We start from the raw sequence: 25,664 nt of genomic DNA on the forward strand, positions 1-25,664 counted from the left end.
AAATGCTTGAAAGCTTAGAAGTAAAGATAACCACTTCATAAAGAAAGAACAACAGGTTATTCTATAAATAACTTCAGTCACTTTAGGAATTCTTGTCCACAGTCAGCGGTCTCAGCAGATTAATGACATTTTGAATCCAGCATCTATTTGCAAGACATTCATGAGCTGCTGATTTTCTAAAACAACAGAAACTCATATAACTGCAATTTGTATTTGCAACAGAAACGTGGGGGGGAGGGGCTATAGACTGGGATAATGGAGTCATCCTAACTTTCAAAAAAACAATTGCAAGAAGAAAAAAGGAAATAAAGAAGAGGGAATAAGGGCTAAATAAAAGTTCTACTACACAATAGTACCACTCAGGGTTAGTCTAAAAGACTAATTTCAATGGGATTTCCATCAAATAATTTAGTCAGGATTTAAGCCATTCTCTTTGCAGAAACTGGCTGACATCCAGAGCAATGTGGAACAAGTAAATTGCACTAGTGCAAGAAGATGGCTTAGTTGCACTAAAAACAGGGATTTACAGATTGCTCTATAAAGCTATAGCACTTTTGCACAAATGTTTCTATTAAATGAAATGAGGTGTGCAGCAGCTATGCAGCACTAGTCTAGAATGCAAGCTCCAGGTTTAGTGCAACTAGACAATGCAACAGGTTTACACTACTGTAACATCCTCCCACATGTGATTCCTTGCGCAGGATGTTGGCCACTGTGTAGTGAACTATTTCAGATAGCATGATCTAGATTCGAACATGGATTCTCAGCCTTGGGTCCTCAGATACTGCTGGATTAAAACTCCTATTATGCCTTCAGCCACTGTGGCTGGGGATAAGAGGAGCTGTAGTTCAACAACATCTGGAGGCCCAAGGCTGGGAACCCCTAACCTAGAAGGTTACTGCATTGGTCAGGTTTAGAAGATTCAGTACCTCAACCCTATGGATCCCAGAATCAGAGTTCACTATGCTAGTCTCCATTTCATTGTAAAACAGAAGGCTACATAACTATCCTCAACAAGACAGCTCAGAATCTGATTGCAGATCCAGTTTCATTGTAAAATGTACATTCCCTCTGACTAGCTTGCACTTGGAGAGACAAATGACTCAAGTATGAAAAAAGCTAGGTTTTTTCCTGCACTTGTCTGTTGAAGATATGAGCTTACAGATCCTAAAATCACACACCCACCATATTCACTTTTTTGAAAGTCTGTTATGTATAGAGTCTCCCCCACCTCCACATACTGAGCTGTTCCTCCTGGCATTTTATGTCTGCAGAAGAGTGGTGTGATCTTGAAGGCCAAATTCTAACACTGCACCTGTTTCACCCTCTAATAATAATACCAGGAGATTCTTGGAGAGGGACTTGAAAAAGCATTCCACCCACATTAACTGACCTGTGCTTCCCAAGCAGCTTGCACCTAAAGTTTGGATCTGGGAAGCACTTAATTTAAGTGATTCACAACTGGGCAGAAACTGGAAAAGACTCTTATTATATGCATACCATAAACAATTAGTTTCTCTCCTCCTCTCATAAGTCTTCCGTTTTCTTCCAGCACACATTTTCCCAGTCAGCAGGAGGCTCCTGAAGTGATCAAATGCTTGAGGATATAAATTACCCTTTTGTAAATCATCTGTTCTTTTTACCATATTAGGACTTGATTTGTTTCTACATACTTCTGACCATAATTTGGCATTTATTCCTTTCAGAATGCCAGGTGCCTGTTAAAGCTTCGGGGGTTAGCTATTCCCCCTATTTCAGTATATGAGTGCCATTCTATTAGCCAAACCTTCCAAGAAAAATCTGTTCCAAAAGTAATCATGCAATTTTAATCATCCTTTTAATGGTAGTGGCACAATTTCCTTTAAAAAGTCTTAAATTATATACCTACAGCCACCAAAAATCCAAAGGAAAAAGACTGTTACTTGCAATTTCCATTAAATGCAATGTGACGTTACACAGGTATAAGAAACACTTTGTCAAGAAAGCAAGTCCCCCAACACAAGAAATCCCCTAACACAAGAAACCTGAAAAAAGGTCATACCACAAAACCTCAGTGCTTCTTTTATTTGTATCTGGAAAATGCCAAGATTAGAAAACTGGAATGGACAGGGCAAAGAATGAATCTTTGGAAACAAGCAGAGCTCATTGTCACAGTATGGTACTGACATGGTCTTGACTTTTTACGTGGACACAGAGGCGCTCTTACCCCTGGACTTCCAGGCTGAAGTCCAGGGCCTCCAAATCCTATTTAGTCTGTCCCGGGTGGTGTGGTTGCCGCACCACTGGCCCATGCTGCACTGGGTGGCCGAACATGACTTTGACCTGCGCTGAGCAGGTCTAATCTAAAAAAGAAACACAAGGTAGGCACCAGCAATAGGCACTGGAAGGATGCTGTGCTGGAGTTGGAGAGGGCCAGTTGCTCTCCCTCTGATAAATATAAGATAATCACCACTTTTAAAGGTGTTTGCTCAGTTAGCAGGGGTCCATTTTAATTCCTTGATTGGGAGGCAAGCATGGTAGTTCCCACCTTAGGCTGATTGCTTACCACGTTTTCCTATAAGCCACAGTTATTACAAAGTATAGTCAGTCTGGAGTTACTAGCTGACATCCTGACTAAATAACGGAACAGAAGCCCCACTGAAATTAATAGGACAAGTTAGTCATAACTAACTTGTCCTATTAATTTCAATGGTACCTCTATTGAGTAATTTAGTCAGGATGTCAGCTGCTGAAAGCTATGCCCCTGAACTCTACACCGCACGGAAGGGACTTCGATTTCTAACTGCTCCTTGCTATGGATCTCCAGCAATCACATAAGTGATGAATGCTTGCTTGTGTCCTTCTAAGCCATGATCTAGAATCAAGGGCTGACATCTAGAATTACATTGCAGTTGTGCAAATGTGTTGCGCTAGCGCAAGACTGTAGCTAGTTGGGTGCTTGTGTTCCAGACCAGTGTAGCACTAGCACAACAGGGTGCGCTTTTGCAACAAGATACAGAACTAGACATCCACAGCATGTTCTACTGTCTGTGTTGCACAAGGGCAACACTTGCACAGCTGACCTAGACCAAAAGAACTGAGCAATTCTGAGCATCTGCACAGCTACATTACCTTTATGCATCTGCACAACTTCAGTATCAGTCAGGAAGAGAGTCAAAGTTTTGATTACTCATTTATTTCACGGAAACTTTGTGTGTTGATAAAGCAAACTTGCATGTTCTGATTTGGGGGAGAGATTAATTCCAAAAGATTACTCTTGGAATTGCCTCATGTTTGGGGGGCAAGTTACTGTCCCCTGCTAACTGAGCAAAAAGGCACATTTTTAAAGGTGAAATGTTTATTTCAGCTTCGGGTAAAATGCAAAAACTCTCTTGGACCCAGACATCAGTCTGTTTGGGTAGAACAGTAAGCCCAGTGGTTTGGCATGTACTTTGTACATAGAAGCTCCCAGATTAAATCTCTGGCATCTCCAGGTAGGGCTGGGAAAGACCCCTGCCCAAAACTACAGGGCTGTTGTCAGTCAGTATAGACAACACTGAGCTATGTACCAGTGGCCTGATACAGGGTGAGGCAGTTTCATATGTGCAACTCTGCATGTTTGAGGCACATAGGCAGCTGTCATATACCGAGTCAAGCCATTGGTCCATCTAGCTCAGGATTGTCTACACAGATTGGCAGCAGCTTCTCCAAAGTCACAGGCAGGAGTCTCTCTCAGTCCTATCTTGGGGATGCCAGGGAAGGAACTTGGAGCCTTCTGCATGCAAGCATGCAGGTTCTCTTCCCAGAGTGGCCCCATCCCTTAAAGGGGAATATCTTGCAGTGTTCACACATGTAGTCTCCCATTCAACCAGGGTGGACCTTGCTTAGCAAAGGGGACAAGTCATGCTTGCTACCAGAAGACCAGCTCGCCTAGGCCTAAAAGACATTGCTGATGTTGTCAAGGAACCCACTGCTCAACTTTACATCACAAATATAAAAACTGGTGCATCTTATAACACAACCAAACCTACATAGACATTTGGTAGTTATTTACTACGTAATTTACCTTTTGTTCTGTACACCTTTAAATTGTATATGAATCTGTTGCCTTAGCATCTACTAGCTGCGGTGGAACGGAAATACAGAAGACAGAGTTAGCTTCTTGCATCAGCGTAATGCTGCAATGTGTGGCATTTCCTTAGTAGTAGGACCCACCCAGGCCTGAACTAAACACTGGCGCAGCCTCAGCTATACTACTGCAGCAACAAGGGGTCATAGCACCAGTTTCAGCATATGCAAGTGTATTTGCATAGCACTGAGAAGAGGTAGGGAGGTGGGTGGGGAATGGTGATTGCTTTAACATCTACTTTTGACCATTAAGGTAAAATGCATATCAACTCTACAGACGACATTCCTTCTATAGTAAGGAAAGCAGAGGACAGCCAACCCACTATCTAACTTGTCAGGTACAGAATGCAGGTGACACTGGTGTAGACTACCATATCTGATACACCAGCTACATAAAGTCTGTACCTGGCAAACGTGGCATATTACAAAGCTTTCTAGCATTCTTTGAGAAAAATAAAATTTGAACTCAAACAGTTAATGCTACCAATGGAAAGGAGAAAAAATCCTCATGTTCTAGTTTTAAATCCTATCACTAATGATTTCAAAAATGTCTTAAACGGAGTCAGATTATCCCACATAATTGAATGTGAGGTGTTTGTGCGTCTTGCACCCTCCTCTGAAGCATCTGGTGCTGGCCATCATTTGAGGGGCGAAAGAGAGATTTGGCTAGATAGGACAATTCACTAATCTTGCCTAGCTGTTTCTACATTCCTACTCTTCACACAAAAGAAAAATGTTAAAAGGAACAAAATGTGCACCAGGATGGAAACATTGATATTTTATATCGCCTACAGATATGACTCAGTAAAAGCCTTTTTTAAAAACCTTAGAAAATGGCAGCAGATGAGATAGGTTAAGCAAAACTAAGACTCCCCCTTCTGGTCTGCAGTCATTCAAAGGGAATACTGGACAAAATTAAAGCAACACGGAATGAGGAGACGGTTGCCAGCACTGTAGAATGACACCAAACCACCTGCAGAGAGTATGTGTGTGAAATTAAACACGTGCGTTCGCCACACTTTTAGAACGATGAGCCACAAACCAACTGCCTGAGGGTTTAACTATTAAAGTTTCTAGCATAGAAACACGAAAAAGGGACAAATCGTATTGAACATGAAAAGAAAACAAAGCGTAATGTAAATACATTTCCTCACAAACACAAAAGAAGCAGACCACTAAGATATGACATCACTTCCTTCTCTCAAGCTAAAAGCAGACATAGGCTCAAACTTCAATGCAAAGGGTTAACCACCTAAATATTTTATACAGATGAAGTCTTTATAGGCTTGAGAGTTTGTTTTCCTGTGCAAAACTAGATGGGACACTTCCTGAGTGTCCTTCCCTTCTCTTCCTACAAAACTAGCTAGTTGGTAAACTGAGGTAAGATGAGAGAGAATTATTTCTATGGGAATGAATGCCCTCTTACCATTTCAAGTGGCTTTAGCCCTCATCCTGCTTCAGTATCTTGGAAACACTATAAAAGTAAGAATTGGGAGAGGAAAGTTTCAATTTCAAGGGGCCTATGCACTCATTTACAAAAAGAAAAAAGAAAGCAGGAAGTGTTAACTGGAGAACAGAAATGCACACCGACCAATTTTTTTTTCAAAGGGCAAGAAAATATTCTCAAAATGGTGGAACATTGCTGTGTGGAAAAATGTGGCCTGCACAATTTTTCCCCTTTTTAAATGACTATATGAGTACTAATGTGAATAAGCACTCATATGCTTCCAAGTACTTAAAGAAAATTTCCCCCCCTTTAAGTTCAAAATCTCCACCAGAATCAAGAGTGGAAACTGTGCTACCTGGCGTGCACATTATCCAATAGGTGTCTAGGACTGTCAGAAGAAATGCATCTATCTTCTCCAGGCAATGAGGGCTCTTACTATACCACCTGCAAGTTGTTCAAAAGCTATCATCTGCACACAAATGTTGATGCACTATAAGCAATTGCAAAGCAATTGATCTTAATACAAATTTTAAACCAATTGCTTTAGGAGCAGATATAATATTAAAAATAGTGCAAGGATGGACAATACATAGCACCCCTGACCTCTTGCTATGATCCTGGGAGTGCAAGTTTCATGGTTATTTTTAAGCATGATTAAAGTTTAAAACATGAAAATGTTAAAACCATAATTATTTTTAAACAAATCAAAAGTATTGGATGTTTTATTTAAAAAAATTTATTTTATTTGACTGTCTCAAAAAATGAAATGAAATTTAGATATAAAGTTACATTTTTAATCACTGAGTTAAAGATTGCCTTTTTATGTTTTTCTTTTAAAAAAGTACAGTGGTGATAATATGGCTTTTGAAGTCCAGTATTACACATGACATCATGAATTCTCCTTATTGTGAACTTAACTGAACCCAAAGAATGGTACATCATCACCACAGGCATGAGAATCCAGGAGGAGATGCAACCCTGTTTCTTAACAGGTTAATTAACCAAGTTCACCTAGGTGATCTTTTACTCCTGTGTTCATTTCTCAAGAATTGTGAATATTTAAAATTCTTCCAACCCAACAGAATTAACTTTCACTTTTATGGAGAAACAGTGTTCTGCCCATTAACTATATGCACTTATTTCTGGAAAGTTCTGGGCACCGTCTTCAGGTAAGTGATCTTGCTTAGTAAATGCATATAGAAAAATCAACAAAGTTCACAACTGCCCCTTTGTCTCCAACAGATTTTAAATTGTGCAAACCTGGAGATGATCTATTTTGAGGAAATACTGTATGTGAATTACAAAATGGGGAGCTGGATTTAAACTAGCCATTTCTGGAGGGTGGCATCTGAAGTCTCCTTGATTTCTAATCAATCCACCCTGCAAAGCCTTAATCAAAAACCAGTTTCTAATCCTTATGGTTGCAAATTATGATAATACAAATGACAAGTCCAATTCATTTGATTTTGTTCAAATTTCATGAAGGTTTACAGCTACCAAAGAAAAGAAAAGACACTACAGAAGGACTGAATATGCTCATCAACTATAAGAATCAGAATAATTACATACAGACAAACATATACAATTATGCAAGTTAGCCAGCAGCCTCTGGCTCATTGCTAGTCCTCAGTATGGACCTTGGCACAGAACATCCACACCAGGATAGACTCTTCCAAGACAATAATCTCTCTCTCTTTTTAAAAGAACATTTGCACAAACACAATGTCACGAACACACTGCACTAACAACATGGTTCAATGTTGTACTTCAGCCCCTTTAGCAACCAATCTCACAACCTCTGAGAATTCAGAAAGATTATATGCCAAGGACAACTACAGGGTCTCAGTCAGATAACTCAGACATCCAAGGAATAGCAAACAGGTGTCAAAGTCAAACACTTGGAAGAATATGAAGGATCAGAGTTTGAATGAGGGAAATGACATCCGCATCAGCTCGAAAACCTTTGCAGCAGAGCAGACTGCCCCTGCATATTAACAATGGTAAAACAAATGCCCCTAGAACATAAATCAATAGGCTAATTTTGATAGCCTGACAGCTACCACAAGATCTGTACACAGATCCGTTTGCGGGGGAGGGAGGGGGGAAGGGAGGAAGGATTTGCTACAGAAGCTTGAGCAGCATACATCCGGTTACCTTTTCAGCAAATTTGTTCTGAGTACTCTTAAAGAAGGTGGTCTTGGCTGTAAAAAAACAGTCCTCCAAGTCTTCATCCAAGCTACAGTAGCCACTGCTCATGCTGTTGTCGACAGTCATCTAAGAGGGGATTCCAGATCCTCAGAACATGTGAAGTCCTCCGGTGAGCCAGAGAGGCAGGTAACCATCCGATTCTCAGCTCACTGCGGCAGCCGTGGTGTTTCCCAGTCCAGTTCCTGTGCAATCAGCAAGCAAATACGATCTCACCTCCTCCAGCTCCCACTTGCCATGCTTTGCAACAGTTTCTTCTGATCAACAAATCAAGTAACGTCTCATTAAAAAAAAAAAAAAAGCCTTGCCGGGTGAAACCTCTCCTCTCCTCTCCTCACCCACCAATCTCCCTTTCCTGACTAACGGCTGCCCAAAGTGGAGAGGGTGCCAGACCCCAAGGGAGTTTCTCCTGCTCCTGGCTCACAAACCCATTCACCATCTGTGGCTTGATCTCCTATCTGCAAGCCCACGGAGGCTGGTTACAAGAACAGCATCACCTCCCCCCCCCCACCTTCCTGCTTGCTTTCTGTTGAGGAGAGTTGAGCCACTTCCTCTTGCAAGATCTCTCACACAGTTTCTGCAGCGGGTTCTTACAGAGAACTGACAGCATCTCAGCTGATTTTGATTGGCACAGCTTGAGAGAGAAGCAGGGTTACACCATCGGGGGAGGAGACAGCCTCCTTCTCCAAGCTCTCCAGTGTCCACAACAATATTGTCAAAAGGTGGAGATAGAGATATGAGCAGCTGATTAAAAATACATTACTCGAGACAAACCTTCAGCATAGTGCCTAACGCCTGCCAGGTGAATATCCTGTGGCAATTTAATGCATTCCTTATCTTACTGGAAAGCTATCCAAAACAACCTCCTCCATTGTGTTTCATCTCTGCCCAGCAACTGTTTTAAATGGTTTTTGCCAAGAAAACTAGAGAACTGAAAACAAGGGATGGGGGCGGGGAGTAGAATATTAAGAAGGCTATATATTAAATACCTTAAACCCACAAAGATTACCTTGAGTACCTCTCATCAGCTTTTAAAGAGAACTTGGACATCTATTGGAGATTTTAAAAACTGACCCCTAGAAGCCCAACATGACACCTGTCATCGTGGGGCTTCCACACACATGCTCCAAATCCTCATAATAAATCGATTAGATTGGTGCATAAAGACAGAAAAAGAGAGAGGGATAGATTCCCCTAGCAACACTTTAATGCAAGAAGTGGCGTATGCCTCTGTATTCTGCAGCTAATTTTAGAACAGTCAGGATGATTTTTCAGCATAGCTGGCACAGGGATACAGCAGTTTTGATCATAACCTTAGCAATCACTGTTCATCAGGTTAGACTTTTCCATTTGTCACCTGCTGACATGTTAGAGGCACTTTGACACAGTTTCTGTGAGCTTGAGTCTGGAAGACCAGAATCTTTACTGCCTTTCATCTCTCAAGGTTTGGTCTAAAGTCCTCTTCTGCAGAACATTCCTGCCAGCCTCTGAGATGCCAGTTTCCAGGAATAGTGGTATGTGCTTAAAAGCAAGAGTTTCCCATCTGCAGACCACTTATTCCACTACATGAAGTGTCATGGTTCAGCATTAGCCTCTCTTTGGGGGGGGGAGTCATTTTAAAAAATATGTCCATGGTCACTTATTAAAAATTCACATATTACCTCTCCACAACCTGCCATGTTCCTTCATATCACCTCTTTTCCACTTCCTCCCACACCTGAGCCTGCCTCCCAAGAGGGATCTTTTGCTACCTCTATTGCAAAATCAGTCACATGCAACCACAGTGACAAAGCAGGCTGTATTATTCCCTTGGGCAACTGAACTCCCCACTAAATGAGAAGACAGTCCTGATGGTGGTAGCTGCCACTATCCCTGTACTGCTTAGGAAAAGCTGAAAAAATAGCACCCAGGTTTGTGGACATGCAGCTGCCCAAGCCAGCCAGTAAGCACGCCAGACAGAGGTCCATTCCTCCTACAATCTCAGACCCCAACCCAAGGGGTAGAATGCATTTTAAAGAAGAATTTTAAGGACTCTCACTCTCTAATGCTTTCTGAGTACTTAGAAAAAACATTAATAAGCAATTTTTAACCTGTAACCTCATTTTCCAAAGTGGTTTACTGATTTTTTTAAAAAATTGGAAGTGTTGGAACACTTAACACAAAATCTTGTAGAGGGCAAGATCTACATATTAATCTGTGAAGTGCTACTTCCACACTACTACTCCTTTCAGGCAATATCTGTGTCACGGTGGTGTGCACAGGTAGCATATACAAGCGGATTCTTCAACATCTTATAATGTTCTAGTTATACTTTGAACCAACTAGAAAACTGGTATAAAGCGATGTAAAGCAAGCCAAAAACATTCTACACACACTGATGGGATCTGAACTGGTCTAATAATTAAGGAAATAGATATTAGGATTGTGGTTGATTTTCAGCTTAATATGCATTTGAGGGGCCTGTACCCAGGTTCACTTTTAAAATGAACACAGCTAAGTCATTCACACAAAAATATGTATGAGTGGGCAGGCACCTGAACACTAGTACAACATAATGTTCGAATAGGGCTAACGTCATTCAATGAAATGATTCACAGTAAATTCAGGTCAGATGAGAGATAGTCCTTCTTCATGAAATGCACTGTTAATGTGTGGAATTCACTGCTGCAAGATGTGGCAGTGGTTCAAACTTTGAAAAGAGATTAGACACAGACACAGGGCAAGGGAGGGATAGGTCCAATAGATAATGGGAGCCTCCATGTTTGGTGGCAGTGTACCTCTCAATATCAGTGGCTGAAAGGACAAGGAGCAAGGGAGAGCTGTTGCTTCTGAGTTTTCCAGGAGCATCTAGCTGGCATCTGTTTGAAACAGGATGCTGGACTAGATGGAGTCTTGCTCTAATTCAGCAGGGCTGTCCTTGTTCTTAACTCCTGAAGACATTATCTGCAAGACTGTGTAGGTGTGAGACCAGCATGTGCTCTGTCAGTAAAACAGGGGCAAATGTATGGCACTTAGAGGAAGAAGAAAAGAGGAAGCTGCTCTTTAAAAACTTTTCAGGATTAGACAAATTAGAAGATGACTAAATAGGAACATTCCCCTTTATCATATTTCTGCATACAAACATTTAGGGGAAACTATGTATACCTTGAATGCTGAAGTTGGCAGGATCACATGATTTGAAAACTTGCACATGCTTGCATTCATCCTCTGACCTACCTGGTTTCTCACATTCTCCAAGATCAGCAGGACAATCCTTGCATCAACAGAAACTCATCAGCTGCAAAACATTCAGTTCTCCTCCCACAGACAATTTGCATTTTTCATATTATTTCTCCCTTGCAACCTAAAACCTGCTGCTTCAGCATTTAAGAATTTAGGGTGGGATGTCCCAACAACTTTGTCAGCATCATAATATCAGGCATTATTCCATTGCAGCACTTTATTTCTTCAAAGCAAGTCTTATATGAGCCATCCTGTGCCATGGGAGTTAGTGTGCTATTGATAAATATACTTTATTACAGTCCTTGACCAGTACATATATACAAAAACGACAGTAAGATAATAAATTTTACAGTAGTAATAGATAGCAAATAACATTACTGTTTCAAATGTAACAATAATATTCCCAAATTATTCAAAAGCCAAACTTAGTCTAAACTTGTCCAATATGGAAAGCAGCTGAACAAAACTTGGCTACATGATGTGTAATGTTGAATTAGCAGTCTGACAATACAAATAAAATATATGTTTCATCACCTCTGCTTGGTAAGTCCTAGGTATGTACACAAAACAGAGTTTGCATTTTGTTTTGAGCTCAAAACAAAACACAAACACCGGAAACGTTTCATCGAAAACAACGGTCGAGTATGATAACAAGCTAACCAAGAAGCAAGGAGATTGTGTGTCACTCAGAAGCCAATGCCAGAAAACCAATCAGCAAGGGAAAAACAGGCCTCCAGAATGGAATTCAAAATGTCAAAACATTTCGAGCCTGAAACAGGCCATTTATTTAGAGAGCGTTTTGTTTCAAGTTCGAAACACTCAAAACAGCCCGTTTCGAGTCGAAATGTTCTGCACATCCCTAATAAGTCTTTTACTAAAGGGGAGATTAGGGCGGACCACAAATATCTGTAGAAATTACAGTATAATACAGAACATGGCCAAAGCTCTCTATATGCTTAACACCACATGAACAGCAATGTTCGGAGTATGGAATTTTCTGATATCTCCCATCTACCACAGCCAAAGGCAGGACATCAAAGCAGGCTAGAGCAAATGTTCTATGCTATTTAGAAATGGTTAAATATTGACAGTAATTAGCTAGATCAACAGAAAATACAGACCTCAATGTTTTAAGTCTCACTGGAGCCCTACTCATTTCTGTTGCCATTCTGTATCTGTTATACATTGCTTTATAATCTTTTTGGCTTGTTCATAGCCCATGGGTCACAGAATCTCAGCTGAAAGGCCATAATGGCAAGCTTTCCCTTAATAGCCATCTTCCTTCATGCTCAAAAACTTATTTGTTAAAATCAGTGAAAGCAACACATTTAAGGAGAACATTATTTTCAATTAGTAATTAAAACTGTGTGCTATTTTTTACTGTCATGGGCCCAGGTTGCCTTAGTGAAGTCTACACTTTCCCTAATTCAGGTACAGCCTTGAGGAAACTTATCAAAACCATAGAAGGCTCACCAATTTTAATGCTGACACTTCAATCCAAAGTGGAAGTTACTGTTACCTTCTACCAGTTTCTTATATCCAGCAGGTACCTAGAGACTCTAACCAGGAGTATGGGGCACTTCAAGGAAAATCTATTACCACTTTCTCTCCAAGTTGGACAGGGCTGCCCAACATCTCAAGTCTCTCTTGAGACTTTATTATAGCTCTACAGCATAATATCAAAACAGCAGGTGGGGGTACTGCAGCCATTTCAGATGTGTTCTCTCTCTCTCTCTCAAAGATGATATTAACTCAAGAGAAACCAGAGCATGAAACACAAGTATTTTACAATGGAAAACAACACATTTTAGTTAATCACTGCCATAATATAGATGCTAATGTAGGAGCATAATATGAGTCAGCTAATGCAGTAGGGGCTGAAAATCCATTTCCCAAATAAAGTGTGGTTCTAACTGTGGCAAATCAAGATAAAATATGAGCAATATTTAGATGCGACTAACTAAAAATGCCAACTGCATACATATGGTTCCCTCTTTCACTGTGATGAGAAACATACAGGCATTAGGTGGGGCAGACGTGTCAATAAGGCAGGTGTGTGCTATCTTTCTCCTTCACCCCATATCATCTCTATACAGAAGGCCTATTCAGATGTTAAAAGACACCCAGGCTCATGGTTACAGCACCATAAGCAGATAGGAAGTTCCGCTCTGGCGCTGTCACTCACCCCTCTTTCTAGCTGCTCATGATTACAGAGGCATTTGTGTGCACAGGAAAACACTGTAACCATGAGGGTAGAAGCTTCTGTGATTGGCAGCCTGGGCCAGGTTGCTGATCATGGAAGTTCAGCCATCATGGTTATGGCGTTTCCCTGTACACACAATAGCTGCTGTAACCGTGAGCAGCTGGGGGGGGAGGGGGTGACAGAGCTGGGGAAGGACTTCTTACCTGCTTTCAGCACTGTAACCTTGAATGTTTGTTTGTTTTTAATGTCTATGAATGAAGTTGGAGTCAAGTCTGAACAGGGCTACAAAATTCAGAGACCAAGTAAAGGAGAAGATACCCAGGGAGCTTTTAATCCACTTTTTAGTTCAAGACCTATCAACCTTGATGGCTGGAAGGAGGAAAAAAGATAATTCCAATCTTTTATGCTCTGTTCCCAATGCTTCCCCTCAACCTCCAAGGCCTGTGCCTCAGTCCCCAGCCAGAGTGTGGGGTGGGGGTGAAACTAGGTTTGTTTTTTTCAGACCTGGCCCTGCACCTACTTCCTGCAAACTGAGCATAGTCCACAAGCTCTGAGGAGGAGGAGAACCACTCTTCTTCCTCCAAGCCTAGAATCTGAACCTGGGATAGTGAAAGAAGTACAAAACGTTTACCTTCTGAGTTGCTTTAAGGAACAACTCTAACATTTAGGAAGGAGACCTATGGATACTAAACTGAGGCAAATGATTTTGTGAAGTTGTTCAATTAGTAAATAATAATAATTAGCTACTACATAGGAACCCCACAGAATCAAACTAGATATTTTTAGAAAGTAACCCACCATCTCAGAAATACATATGCTTCCCACACATGAGAAATAAGATAGTCTGAGTATGCTAAAATGTTTAATGTTGGGGTGGGTGGTGTTTTCCTGTACTAAAGCAGCCCCATTTTCTATAATGGAAAAACTAGCAAGTGCATGTTTCCAATAACTGCATGCATGTGTGTGGCTACTGACTGGCCAACAGTATCCTGTTTAGTTCACTGGCATCAGCACCCTATTCATAAAGCTGCTAGCCAATCTGGAAAATAGCTAATATAACTTTGATTTTGAAAAAAGGATCCAGGAGACCACAGACCAGTTGGCTTAACATCTGTGCTGCATAAATTGATGGAAAGCATACTTCAGGACAAAATTGTTAAACATATAGAAGAACAGGTCTTGCTGAAGGAAAACCAGCAAGGCTTCTTTCTGCAAGGGCAAGTCTTGCCTCACTAACCTTTTGGTGTTCTTTGAGCATGTCAACAGGCATGTGGATAAAGGTGATCCTGTTGACATAATCTACTTGGACTTACAAAGAGCCTTTTACAAACTTCCCTACCAAAGGCACTTGAGGATACTTAGCAGTCATGGGATAAGGGGACAGGTTTGTTTGTGGATTGGTAGCTAGCTGAAGAACAGGAAACAGAGGGTAGGAATACATGGACAGTTTTCACAATGGAAGTAAGTAAGAAGTGGGGTCCTTCAGGGATCTAATGAGACCAGTGATCTTTAACTTGCTCATAAATGATCTAGAAGTTGGGGTAACCAGCAAAGGGCCAAATTTGCAGGTGACACTAAACTATTTAGCTAGTGAAATCCAAAACAGATTGTGAGGAGCTCTAAAAGGATCTCTCCAAATTGGGTGAGTGGGTGACAAAATGGCAAATGCGGTTCAATGTAAGCAAGTGTAAAGCGATGCATACTGGGGCAAAAAGCCCCAGCTTCACTGATGGGGTGTGAGCTGTCACTGACTGAGCAGAAGAGAGGTCTTGGGGTCATGGTGGATAGCTCATTGAAAGTGTTGACTCTGTGTGTGGTAGTTGTGAAAAAGGCAAGTTCCATTCTAGGGAGCATTAGAAAGGGGATTGAAAATAAAAATGCTAATACTATCATGCCCTTATACAAATCTATGGTATGGACACATTTGGAGTACTGCATACAGTTCTGGTCACCGGTATTCCTTGTATCTTAATGACTACTGTATCTTAAGGACATTGTCCTTCCTCCTTGTAAGATGGACATTGTTGAACTGGAAAAAGTGCAGAAGAGGGTAACCAAGATGATCAGGGGCCTGAAGAACCTTCCTTATGAGGCAAGGCTGCAGCATCTGGGGCTTTTTAGTTTAGAAAAGTGGCCACTATGGGGGAGACATGATAGAGGTGCATAAAATTATGCATGGAGAAGAGAGAGTGGACAGAGAGAAATTTTCTCCCTCTCTCACAACACTAGAACCAGGGGTCATCCCATGAAACTGATGGCCAGGAAATTTAGGACAGACAAAAGGAAGTACTTTTTCACACAGAGCATAATTAATCTATGGAATTCTTTGCCACAGTATGTGGCGATGGCCACTAGCTTGGATGGCTTTAAAAGGGGCTTTGAGAAATTCATGGAGGTCTATCAACGGACTAGTCTTGTGGCTATAGGGCACCTCCAGCCTCAGAGGCAAGTTGCCCCTAAATACCAGTTGCAGGGGAACAACAGCAAGAGAGGGGGCACGCCCTCACCTCTTGCCTGTGGACTTCTCAGAGGCATCTGGTTGGCCACTGTGTGAAACAGGATGCTCAACTGGATGGGTCTTGGGTCTGATCCAGCAGGTCTGTTATGTTAACTAGTATTCAGAAGCATCCTCTCTCTGAACCTGGAGGTAGCCTATAACCATCAATAATAGTAGCCATTGATAGACCTGTTCTCCATGAACTTGCCTAAGCCTCTTCTAAAGCCATCCAAATTGGTGGCCACTACCACATTTTCTGGCAGAGAATTCCATAGTTTAATTATGTACTTTGTGAAAAAGTATTTACTTTTGTTGATCCTACATTTCCTAGCAGTCATTTTCATGAGATGACGCCTTGTTCTATTGTTGTGAGGGACAGAGAAAAGCTTCTATTTACTCTCTCCATACCATGCATAATTTTATAAACCTCTATCAGGTTTCCCCCTTAGCTGCCTTTTTTTCTAAACTAAAAAGCCCGAAATGTTGTAGCCTTACCTCAAGGTGCTCAAAACCCCTGATCATTTTGGTTGCCCTCTTCTAAACCTTTGTCAGTTCTATAATGTTTATTTCTTTTTAATATAGTGACCAGAACAGTACACAGTACTCCAAATGTGGCCATACCATAGATTTGTATAAAAGCTTTATATTATTAGCAGTTTTATTTTCAGTTCCCTTCCTAATGCCAGTCAGTGTAGACAGTGTTGAGCTAGACCAGGGCTCCATGACTTCAGCCTTCCAGCTGTTGGACTACAATTCTCATCATCCTCAGCCACAGTGGCCAATAGTCAGGGATGATGGGAGTTGTAGTCTAACAACAGCTAGAGGGCTGAAGTTGTGCACCCCTGAGCTAGACGAACTCATGGTCTGATTCTGTACAAAGCAGCTTCAAATATTCACAGGCATAAATAAGTATTAAAGCTGCAAACAACAGTTTAAAAGCAGAGTTCAAACTTCAGTTACTGAAGCTGACAAAGCTCAGAGGATGTTAGCCAGAATCCAATGCAGGGTTAAATGCATTTAAGCCCATTGAAATCAAGATGATTCATAGCAGCTGATCAGTCTAGGAATTTTCTTTCTTTCTTTGGCATTCAGCTTCCTGTCATGCCATCCAAGTTCTTTATACTGTCAGCCATCAGTTCTACTGTCTTGGGAGAACTGGAAAAATCTTCTTCCATTCCGCTCCCACCTTCTGTTGGCAGGCAAAATACACTAGGGGTGTGCACGAACCCCAAAACATGGTTTGGTTGGAATTTGAATTGATGTTAGCCAGATCACTAGCACTGACACCCCAGAATATTCCATAATCCAGCTCTACAGACAGAAAGCTGCAAGTCAAGACTCTTGAGGTGGATGTCAAGTTCAAACAACTACAACAGTGAAAGAAGTCTACACCATGGAGAAAAATCAAGACAGACAGACTCATAAGCACACAGGTAACTTGGTATATGTCCTTGCTAGATCCATATTTCATCTATTGGCTTTGCAGTAGACCATTAGGACAGCAGATCATCTTGCACTGGGCCCTGCTTAATCCCTGCTAACTTGGCAAAGAGGCACCGTTTAACGTGGTGATTCTCTTTATTTAGCAGGGGGAGAGCAACTGGCCCTATCCACCCCCAGCACAGTACCTCCAGTGACTGTTGCTGGTGTCTATCTCATGTTTCTTTTTAGATTGTGAGCCCTTTGGGGACAGGGATCCATCTTATTTATTTATTATTTCTCTATGTAAACCGCTTTGGAAACTTTTGCTGAAAAGCGGTATATAAATGTTGTTGTTATGTATAAGAGTGAACATGAATCCCTTTATACTTGTTTAAAATTGTGGCAGCTTCAATCAAGGCTGTGCTTTTGCTACAGCACTGCCAGGGGTGTAGCTACAATTTTATTTTATTTTATTTAACATTTTATATCCCGCTCTTCCTCCAAGGAGCCCAGAGCAGTGTACTACATAAGTTTCTCCTCACAACAACTCTGAAGTAGGTTAGGCTGAGAGAGAAGTGACTGGCCCAGAGTCACCCAGCAAGTATCATGGCTGAATGGGGACTTGAACTCTGGTTTCTAATTGAACAATGGGGGACAAATGTTCCAGGGCCCCTGAGGGGGGAATATGTGAAAAGTGACAGCTTGCGCTCCACTCTTCATATTGTATTAATACATGAGTTGATTGTAGTGGGTATGTACATTTAAAAAAAAAAAAAAAATCTGAGCCAGGAGAATGCATGCATGCAACTGTGTGTGAAACTGTCTGCGTGTTTGGGGAGTGGGTGCTATCATTTGCATAGGAGCAAGAGAAAGGGTGTGCTGAGGAGGTTTTGTTTTTCACCATGGCCTTATAGTTCTTCTTCTGCAGCAACAATGGCAGGGGCAGGGGAGGAGGAGGAGGAGAAGGGGGCGGGGGATAGGGATCTATCTTCACATCCCAGGGCCCACTTCAGCCTAACCTATGCCCCGCACACTGCCCCTCAAAACTGTGAGCTCCCTCCTTTCTTTGTTCCAGAGATCCATTTCCCCCTCTCTAGCACTGAAGCACTTACCAAAAAAGTGGGAGGCCATCTGCCACAGAGCCTTCTCCGTTGCAGCCCCTGGACTTTGGAATGTGCTCCATGTTGAAAATAAGAGCCTCCCATCTCTGGCTACTTTTAAAAAGGCACTGAAGACACATTTATTCACCCAGACCTTTAATAAGATTTATAGTTTTAAATAATTTTAATACTGGGTTTTAAATGTTTTTAATCTTTTTAAATGATTTTAATTGTTAATTGATATAATGTTTGAAATAATTTTAATTGTAAATTACCCATAGATGCAAGTTTTGGGCAGTACAGAACTATTATAAATAAATAGATAGATAATCTTTGAAGCATGGTTATTGTCTTATCTTGCAATGGATATACAATTTGAATGCTCTTTGATGATATGTCCTAAAATAGGGAGCTTTTCTAAACATTGTACTACAAAACAATGTGTGAAATGCACCTGTGTGTAAAATTGAAAGCCAGTACAAGAATGCTGTAAAATTAACCCCACATTGTGAAGTCAGTGCAACTGTGGGAAGATATTCAGCCATGCTTACAGAGAGCTTGCCTGAAACAATAGCTCTGGTCAATATAGTTCTTGACTAATACAGACCTTAACCGGCAGGCCCTGGCAACTGTAACTCATGCCCTCATCACCTCTCAGTTGGACTACTGCAATGCACTCTACCTGGGGTTGCCCTTGAAGACGACTCTGAAGCTTCAGCTGGCTCAGAATGCTTATGGGCAGCAGAAAATATGATCATGTTTTACCTTTGCTGAGGTTGCTGCATTGGCTGCCAGTTCGCTTCCAGGTCCAATTCAAGGTGCTGGTTATCACCTATAAAGCCCTCCAGGGTTGGTGCCAGTGTACCTTCAGGACTGCCTCTCCTGTCCAACTTTGACCCAGCCTGTGAGGTCGTCTCAGGTAGGCCTTCTCAGAGTTCTGGGCCCAGGGGAGATACCTGGGGCCCAGGCTCGTGGGAGGGCCTTCTCGGTTGCAGCCCCCTCCTTATGGAACACTCTGCCTCCTGAGATTCATAATGCCCCCTCCCTTCTCTTTTTTAAGAAGCTCCTGAAAACCTATCTATTTTGCCAGCCTTTTAGTTTTTAAACATGTACATGGGGTGTGGGGGTGTGTGTGTTTCTTTTTCCCTTTCCTTTCCTTTTTGTTCTTTCTCTCCCCGCCCCCTCTTCTCTTGTCTCTGTTGTTGTTTTAATTTATGTAAACCACCTTGAGACTAAGGAAGTCAGGAGGCCAATACATCTGCTAAATAAATAAATAGTTGGGCCCATAGGACAGTGACAGAACACCCGCTTTGCATAAACAAGTCCAGGGGTTCAATATCTGGTTAAAGAATTTCAGGGAACAGGGCTAAGAAATATCCCTTTGCCAGTTATAGCTGTCAGTCCTGGGCTAACCAAGCCAGAAGACTGAGTTCTTTATAGCCTTATAGGTAACTCTTTCACTACCTCTTCTATAGCAATGAAGAAGAGAGATCATGAAATCTCTCATATTAATCGTATACAAATGTATTCAACTTACTGTAAATCTTCATTTTTTAATTGCCTATAAGGAGATGTGTGTATTTTGAGGGTTGTACTGAACATCCTTTATAGAAAGACAACCAAACCTATAACCTTAATTCTAAAAGTTCAGTTTTTCTATCACTGGGCAGCTCTGCAAACATTTGGAAGCACTGTAAGAGAAATATCAACTCATGAATCTTCTCACTCAGCATCTTAATGTCAACCAACTTTCATGTATGGTCAAGAGGAGAATACCAACTAATTTCAGGCTGCACACTCAGAAGAATAGTTCAGCTACTACATGAAAACAAAGAATAAGTTTCACTTCTTTTGACAAGGATGAGCTGGTTGCTGCTTCAGGTACAAAATGGAGGAATCATCTCTGCGATAAACATTTAAAAAGCAAGGCACAGTTTGCTGCTGGAAAGTTCCTAAGCTAGCAGCTGTAGGTTATAAAACCTGATCTGCACCATCCACAACCTGAACAGGACTTCATTGAAATTGCTCGCTTTTTAAAAACTCCCAATGCAATATTTGGCAAAGAAGGCTCCTCCCCTGTGGGCTGGACAAGAGAGCTCACCAAGAAAGTGTCAGAATGATACATTGCAATGCCTCACCGCCTGTGTTTTTATTATTGAGCCCATCAATAATGTATTGCCTGTTTTGTCACCCTGAAGATGAAACAGACTTTAAAAAAATATTTTAGAAAATACAAGTTCAGTCTAGGCAGAATCCATGATGTGTTAGAAACAGACACGAGAGTCTCTCCCTATGTATATATTGCTCCTCTGTGCTGTCAGAATCATTCAAGCCTCAGCATAAAGTCTACTTGATTTTTTATTTTTAAACTCATAGCTTGGGGGGGGGGGGAGAGAAATAGGAAGCAAAACAACACAGGCATGCCACCCTTGTTTGCAGTTGGTTATGTCTAAATTTAGGTTTTCACACAGGCTTCTCTTTTCAGGATGATTGTCAGGCTTGAACTTTTGAACCAAGCAAAATGCAGAATACAGTATGGGGTGAAATATGCAAGAAGCTTTTCCGAGTCTTCTTTGAAATGGAAGTAGAATAAGCATGAGTGTTGTAGAGCCTCTGCTGTTGATGCCTTGCAGGTAACCCGAAGCTCCTGTGTGGGGAGAACTGTAAAACAAGCTGAGACACCCAGTTTTTAACTAGGAACTAGTTATCAATTATAGAATTCTCTCCAAAGATCCACTTATATGGAGGCAAACACTTAGACTGAGTCAATAAGCACATGCACGCACACACACACAATCTTAGACTGTAACTTATCTCTGAGCATGATTCAAAACTCTTTCCTTCCTGAAGTGATGAGGTTCAAGCAGCGATCTGCTGCCTGAAAGCACTACTGTATGTATAGTACATAAATTGAATCCATGTTCTGCAAAACCGCAGCAAAACTGCTTGAATTTAGCAGGGCTATGCATTCTGCCATAAAATATTGTTGAAAATATGTGACAGAACAGAAATGAATAAAAACCACCAAGTTGTGACAGAAAGACTTGGCATTTTCCTGCCAAAACTTGGTAACTTTATATTTAGGTTTTTGACTCCCTTTTACTAATAGATCATGAAGCACCAGGGGTCACAAACAAGTGACTCCAGCAGCAGCATGCCAAAGTACTACTACTGCTATTATTTATATACTGCTTTTCAACAAAAAAAGTGCACAAAGCAGTTTGTGTAGAAAAAGAATAATAAGGAGATGGTTCCTTGTGCCCAAAGGGATCAGAGTCTAAAAAGAAACACAAGGCAGACACCAGAAACAGCCAATGGCAAAGACACTATGCTGGCTTGAAGAGAGAAGTTGCTCTCCTCCTGCTTAATATAAAGAGAATCACCACTTTAAAAGGTACCTCTTTGTCCAGTTTAAAGGGGACTCTGTACCACCAAGCACTTTCAGCATGTTCTCTGAATCTACAAGCCGCCTGCCTGCCTACTCTCTCATTTCTTTCCTTGCCTCCTGGCAGCAATAACCAGTAGATCCAAGGGTCCTCTCTCTTCTTGTTTGGTAGTGGTAGAGTGGAACAGCAATACATTCTGGGACTTAAACCACTGCTAAGATGGTCTCAAAGGTCCATCTAGTCCAGTATCCTGTTTTACACAGCACCCATCCAGATGCCCGAGAAGCCCTGAAGCTGGACCTGTAGGCAAATAGCCCTAATCAGATAAAATCCAAGAGAAGCTGCCTCCAGATGCCCACTGACAAGTTTGAACAGGTGCAGGTACTCTTGATGGCTGCTCCCTAGATTTGCAACAGTCTTCCCCTAACAGTCTGACAAAGCAAAGTATCTTCCAGAAGCAACATGAGCTACTTTGGTTTGTACTAAATATTTTAAATAAGTAGATCTGTGGGCTGAAAAACAAACATTTACTATAGAAAACATTCCCTTGTGATCTTGACAGTTTAAGGTTGCAATCCTTAGAATTAGGGAATAAGTCCAATTGAAATTAGTGGTATTTACTTCTGGGTAGATCATATTTAGGATTGTGCTGTAAATCACCAAAATTACACATCCATTTTTGGTTTAGACTCAGTTGAAAGTATAATTTACTCCAAGTGATCAACAATTCAACCCTCTACCTCCAGTTTCTTAAAGCATTTCTTTCTAGTGTCAGCAAAAATTATAATACATCTTCTAAGCCAATAATTTTTTATGGCTGTAACCAATGCTCTGAAGTGACAACATAGTTCATTATATTGCTCTTGCAAATACTAGATACAGTCAATAATACAGATGTTCTGAAACCAAGAATGTAATCCCTGGCACCACCTGAGACACCAACTCAGTCCTTAACTTTTGATCTTTCACTGTCAGCAAAATTGTAATGGTCTATTAATGGACACACTCCCCATTTACAGCTTTATGCAAGTACATCCTGAGGGGCTAAGCAAACATGTCTGGCACCCTCATTTTGGATGGAATCACAAATAATTTATCAGTTATATTTGACAGTTTAGAAAAGGAAAAGGAGGTATGCTGTCCTTGCACAAGCTTAAATCTCCTGGCCATGCTCACAGAATAAAGCTAATATCAGTATTAATGAGCTTCTGTCTGTTAGAAATCATTGACAGAACAGCTGTTTATAATTACCAGTTTATAATATATTTTACTACTATGCTGCCAAACAGCTCTCTCTTAAAAAAAAAAAAAAAGTCTTCCAAGAGCAGTTTTTGTAGATGATCCCAGTCTCAGCGAACATGTACTATACGTACACACAAACACTCTCTCACTCTGAGGGGGACATTTAAAAAAATCTAGTCTGACCTCCTGCGTAATCCTTCCATCATTTTGAGATAAAAGCATACAATTTTTGGCAGTTCTGCACAAGGGGAATAGGATGGATCCTATCGTATTTGATGACAGACACACATATGGCAGGGGAAGGTTCTTGAGGATTTAATCACGAAAATGTCAGTGTCTCAAACCAGAATTTCAGAAGAAACATGCAATTCTTACTGGTTGAGGATCCCAGTTCTGACATGTTTATGGATCTGATCTTTTGCAGAATCTTGGGTTCATAATATCCAACATTTCAGGTTCAGTTCCCCACAGCCTTTCAACTTCTGCAAGTTGTGCCATGTTTAATCAGATTAGGAACCTAACTGGCATAGTAGTTCTAAGATATTTTGATATATACATAGGTGAAAGAAAGACATGCCTACAAGAGGCATCAGCAACATACTCTAATAGCTCCTCTCCAAGCCACCTGAAGTTTTTCAACCACAACTCCTACAGATTTAAGTTGCTCTTCCTTTTTCTTGTGCGTAAATATATTGAATGTGGCAACACCTGGAATCTTGGTCTGGAACGATGGAACAGAGTTTTGTTTCAATAAACACTATGTTAACTCCCAACACAGTTCTCATCCCAAAGAGAGCTGACAGTAAAGTCAAAGCAGGTGGATACATACTGACAGACAGGCAGGCAGGAGTACCGTATACAATGAGACAAGACTTGTCAACATGATAGGCAGCAGAGTCAACTTGCCAGGTGCCAAATATATTTGTAAAGAGATTGCTGCGGAGAGGAATATGGGGGACCAAAGGGATTTCTTGAATTTTTCAGTTCTATATTTAGTAACACTCAGTCACAAGGAAAGCATATCATATGAGAAATGGTTTGTTTTTGTGTGCTTATATAGATTCGCCAGTGCACACGCCACAATCTTTTCTTTCTTCACAATGTGATCAATTACTCGTCATCATTTATAACTTTCTCTTCTCATTTTTATTTCATCAGGACATTAGAGAGGAGAGCTGGTCTTGTGGTAGCAAGCATGACTTGTCCCCATAGCTAAGCAGGGTCTGCCCTGGTTGCATATGAATGAGAGACTTGATGTGTGAGCACTGCAAGATATTCCCCTCAGGGCATGAAGCCGCTCTGGGAAGAGCAGAAGGTTTCAAGTTTCCTCCCTGGCTTCTCCAAGATAGGACAAGATTTTTTTTTATAGGACAAGATTTTTTTATTGAACCAACAAACTACCAAAGCATACAGTACATTGCCAAAGCACAATTATATACAAAGTGGTTGGGCTGAGAAAGATTCCTTCCTGCAACCTTGGAGAAGCCGCTGCCAGTCTGTGAAGACAATACTGAGCTAAATAGACCAATGGTCTGACTCATTATATGGCAGTTTCCTATGTTCCTAGAGTGTTCATTTTAAAAACCTGATATTTTATTTATTTAACATATTTTTATACTGCCCAAAACTTACGTCTCTAGGCGGTTCACAACAAACCAAAATAAATGACAACAGAAAAAGTTAAAACATTACAATTTAAAATTTTAAAACAATATTTTAAAACAATGTTAAAAGTATTAGAACAGTATTTAATTAAAAGCCAGGGTGAACAGATGCACCTTTAAAGACTTTTTAAAAGTTGTCAGAGATGGGGTGGCTCTTATTTCATCAGGGAGCACATTCCAAAGCTTCGAGGCAGCAGCAGAGAAGGCCTGTACCCGAGTAGCCACCAGAGGAGCCAGTGGCAAATGCAGATGGACCTAATGATCTCAATGGGAGGTGGGGTTCATGACAAAGAAGACGTTCTCTTAAATACCCAGGGCCCAAGCCATTTAGGGATTTATAGGTTATAACCAGTATCTTGTATTTTGCCCAGAAACTTATTGGCAGCCAGTGTAGTTCTATCAATACAGAAGTAATATGGTCTCTCCAAGATGACCCACAGACCAACCTGGCTGCCGCATTCTGGACCAACTATAGTTTCCGGACTACATACAAAGGGAGCCGCACATAGAGCACATTGCAATAATCCAGTCTGGAGGTGCCCAGCATATGTAGCACAGTTCTGAGGTAGTTTATCTCAAGAAACAGATGCAGCTGGTGTATCAGCCAAAGCTGATAGAAGGCACTTCTGGCCACTGCCTCAATTTGGGACACCAGGGAGAAGCTTAGATCCAGAAGCACCCCAGACTGCATACCTGTTCCTTCCAGGAAAGTGTGACCCCATCCAGAACAGGCAGATCAAACTCATCTCCCGAATTTCACCCTGCACAATGAGTACCTCTGTCTTATCTGGATTTAGTCTCAGTTTCAGCCTCATCCAGCCCATCAACACCTCCAGGCAGGCATTTATGGAGCTTATGCCCTACTCCATTAAGTTGACATGGAGAAATAGATTTGGGTGCCATCAAATAGATTTGGGTGCTAGTGATAGCACCCTGCACCAAATCTCCTGATGATCTCTCCCAGTGGTTTCATGTAAATGTTAAACAACGTCAGAGACAATATGGAGCCCTGAGAGACACCATACAAAAGTTCAGATTTTGAAGAACAACAGTCTCTAAGGACACCATCTAGAACCTGCTTGAGAGGGAGAAATGGAACCACTGCAAAGCAGTGCCACCCACTCCCAACCCCCTCAGACGCTCCAGAAAGATACTATTGTTGATAGTAC

The 25,664-nt window shown here is 41.2% G+C and overlaps 1 protein-coding gene across 3 annotated transcripts in view; it reads right to left on the reverse strand.

Annotated features, from left to right (window-relative positions):
• Positions 1-25,664, reverse strand: part of RASSF5 (Ras association domain family member 5) — a 151,955-nt gene that overhangs the window by 60,131 nt on the left and 66,160 nt on the right. Inside the window, exon 1 of one of the 3 annotated variants that reach the window (XM_053245141.1) lies at positions 7,709-8,597. The exons of the other annotated variants lie outside the window; for them this stretch is intronic. Within the exon in view, the coding sequence (XP_053101116.1) occupies positions 7,709-7,828 (120 nt within the window). The 5' untranslated portion in view covers positions 7,829-8,597. Of the gene's footprint in view, positions 1-7,708; positions 8,598-25,664 lie in introns of those variants that run through there. 3 annotated transcript variants of the gene reach the window in all.

The sequence above is a fragment of the Hemicordylus capensis genome, chromosome 4, assembly GCF_027244095.1.
Source record: "Hemicordylus capensis ecotype Gifberg chromosome 4, rHemCap1.1.pri, whole genome shotgun sequence".
NCBI lineage: Eukaryota > Metazoa > Chordata > Lepidosauria > Squamata > Cordylidae > Hemicordylus > Hemicordylus capensis.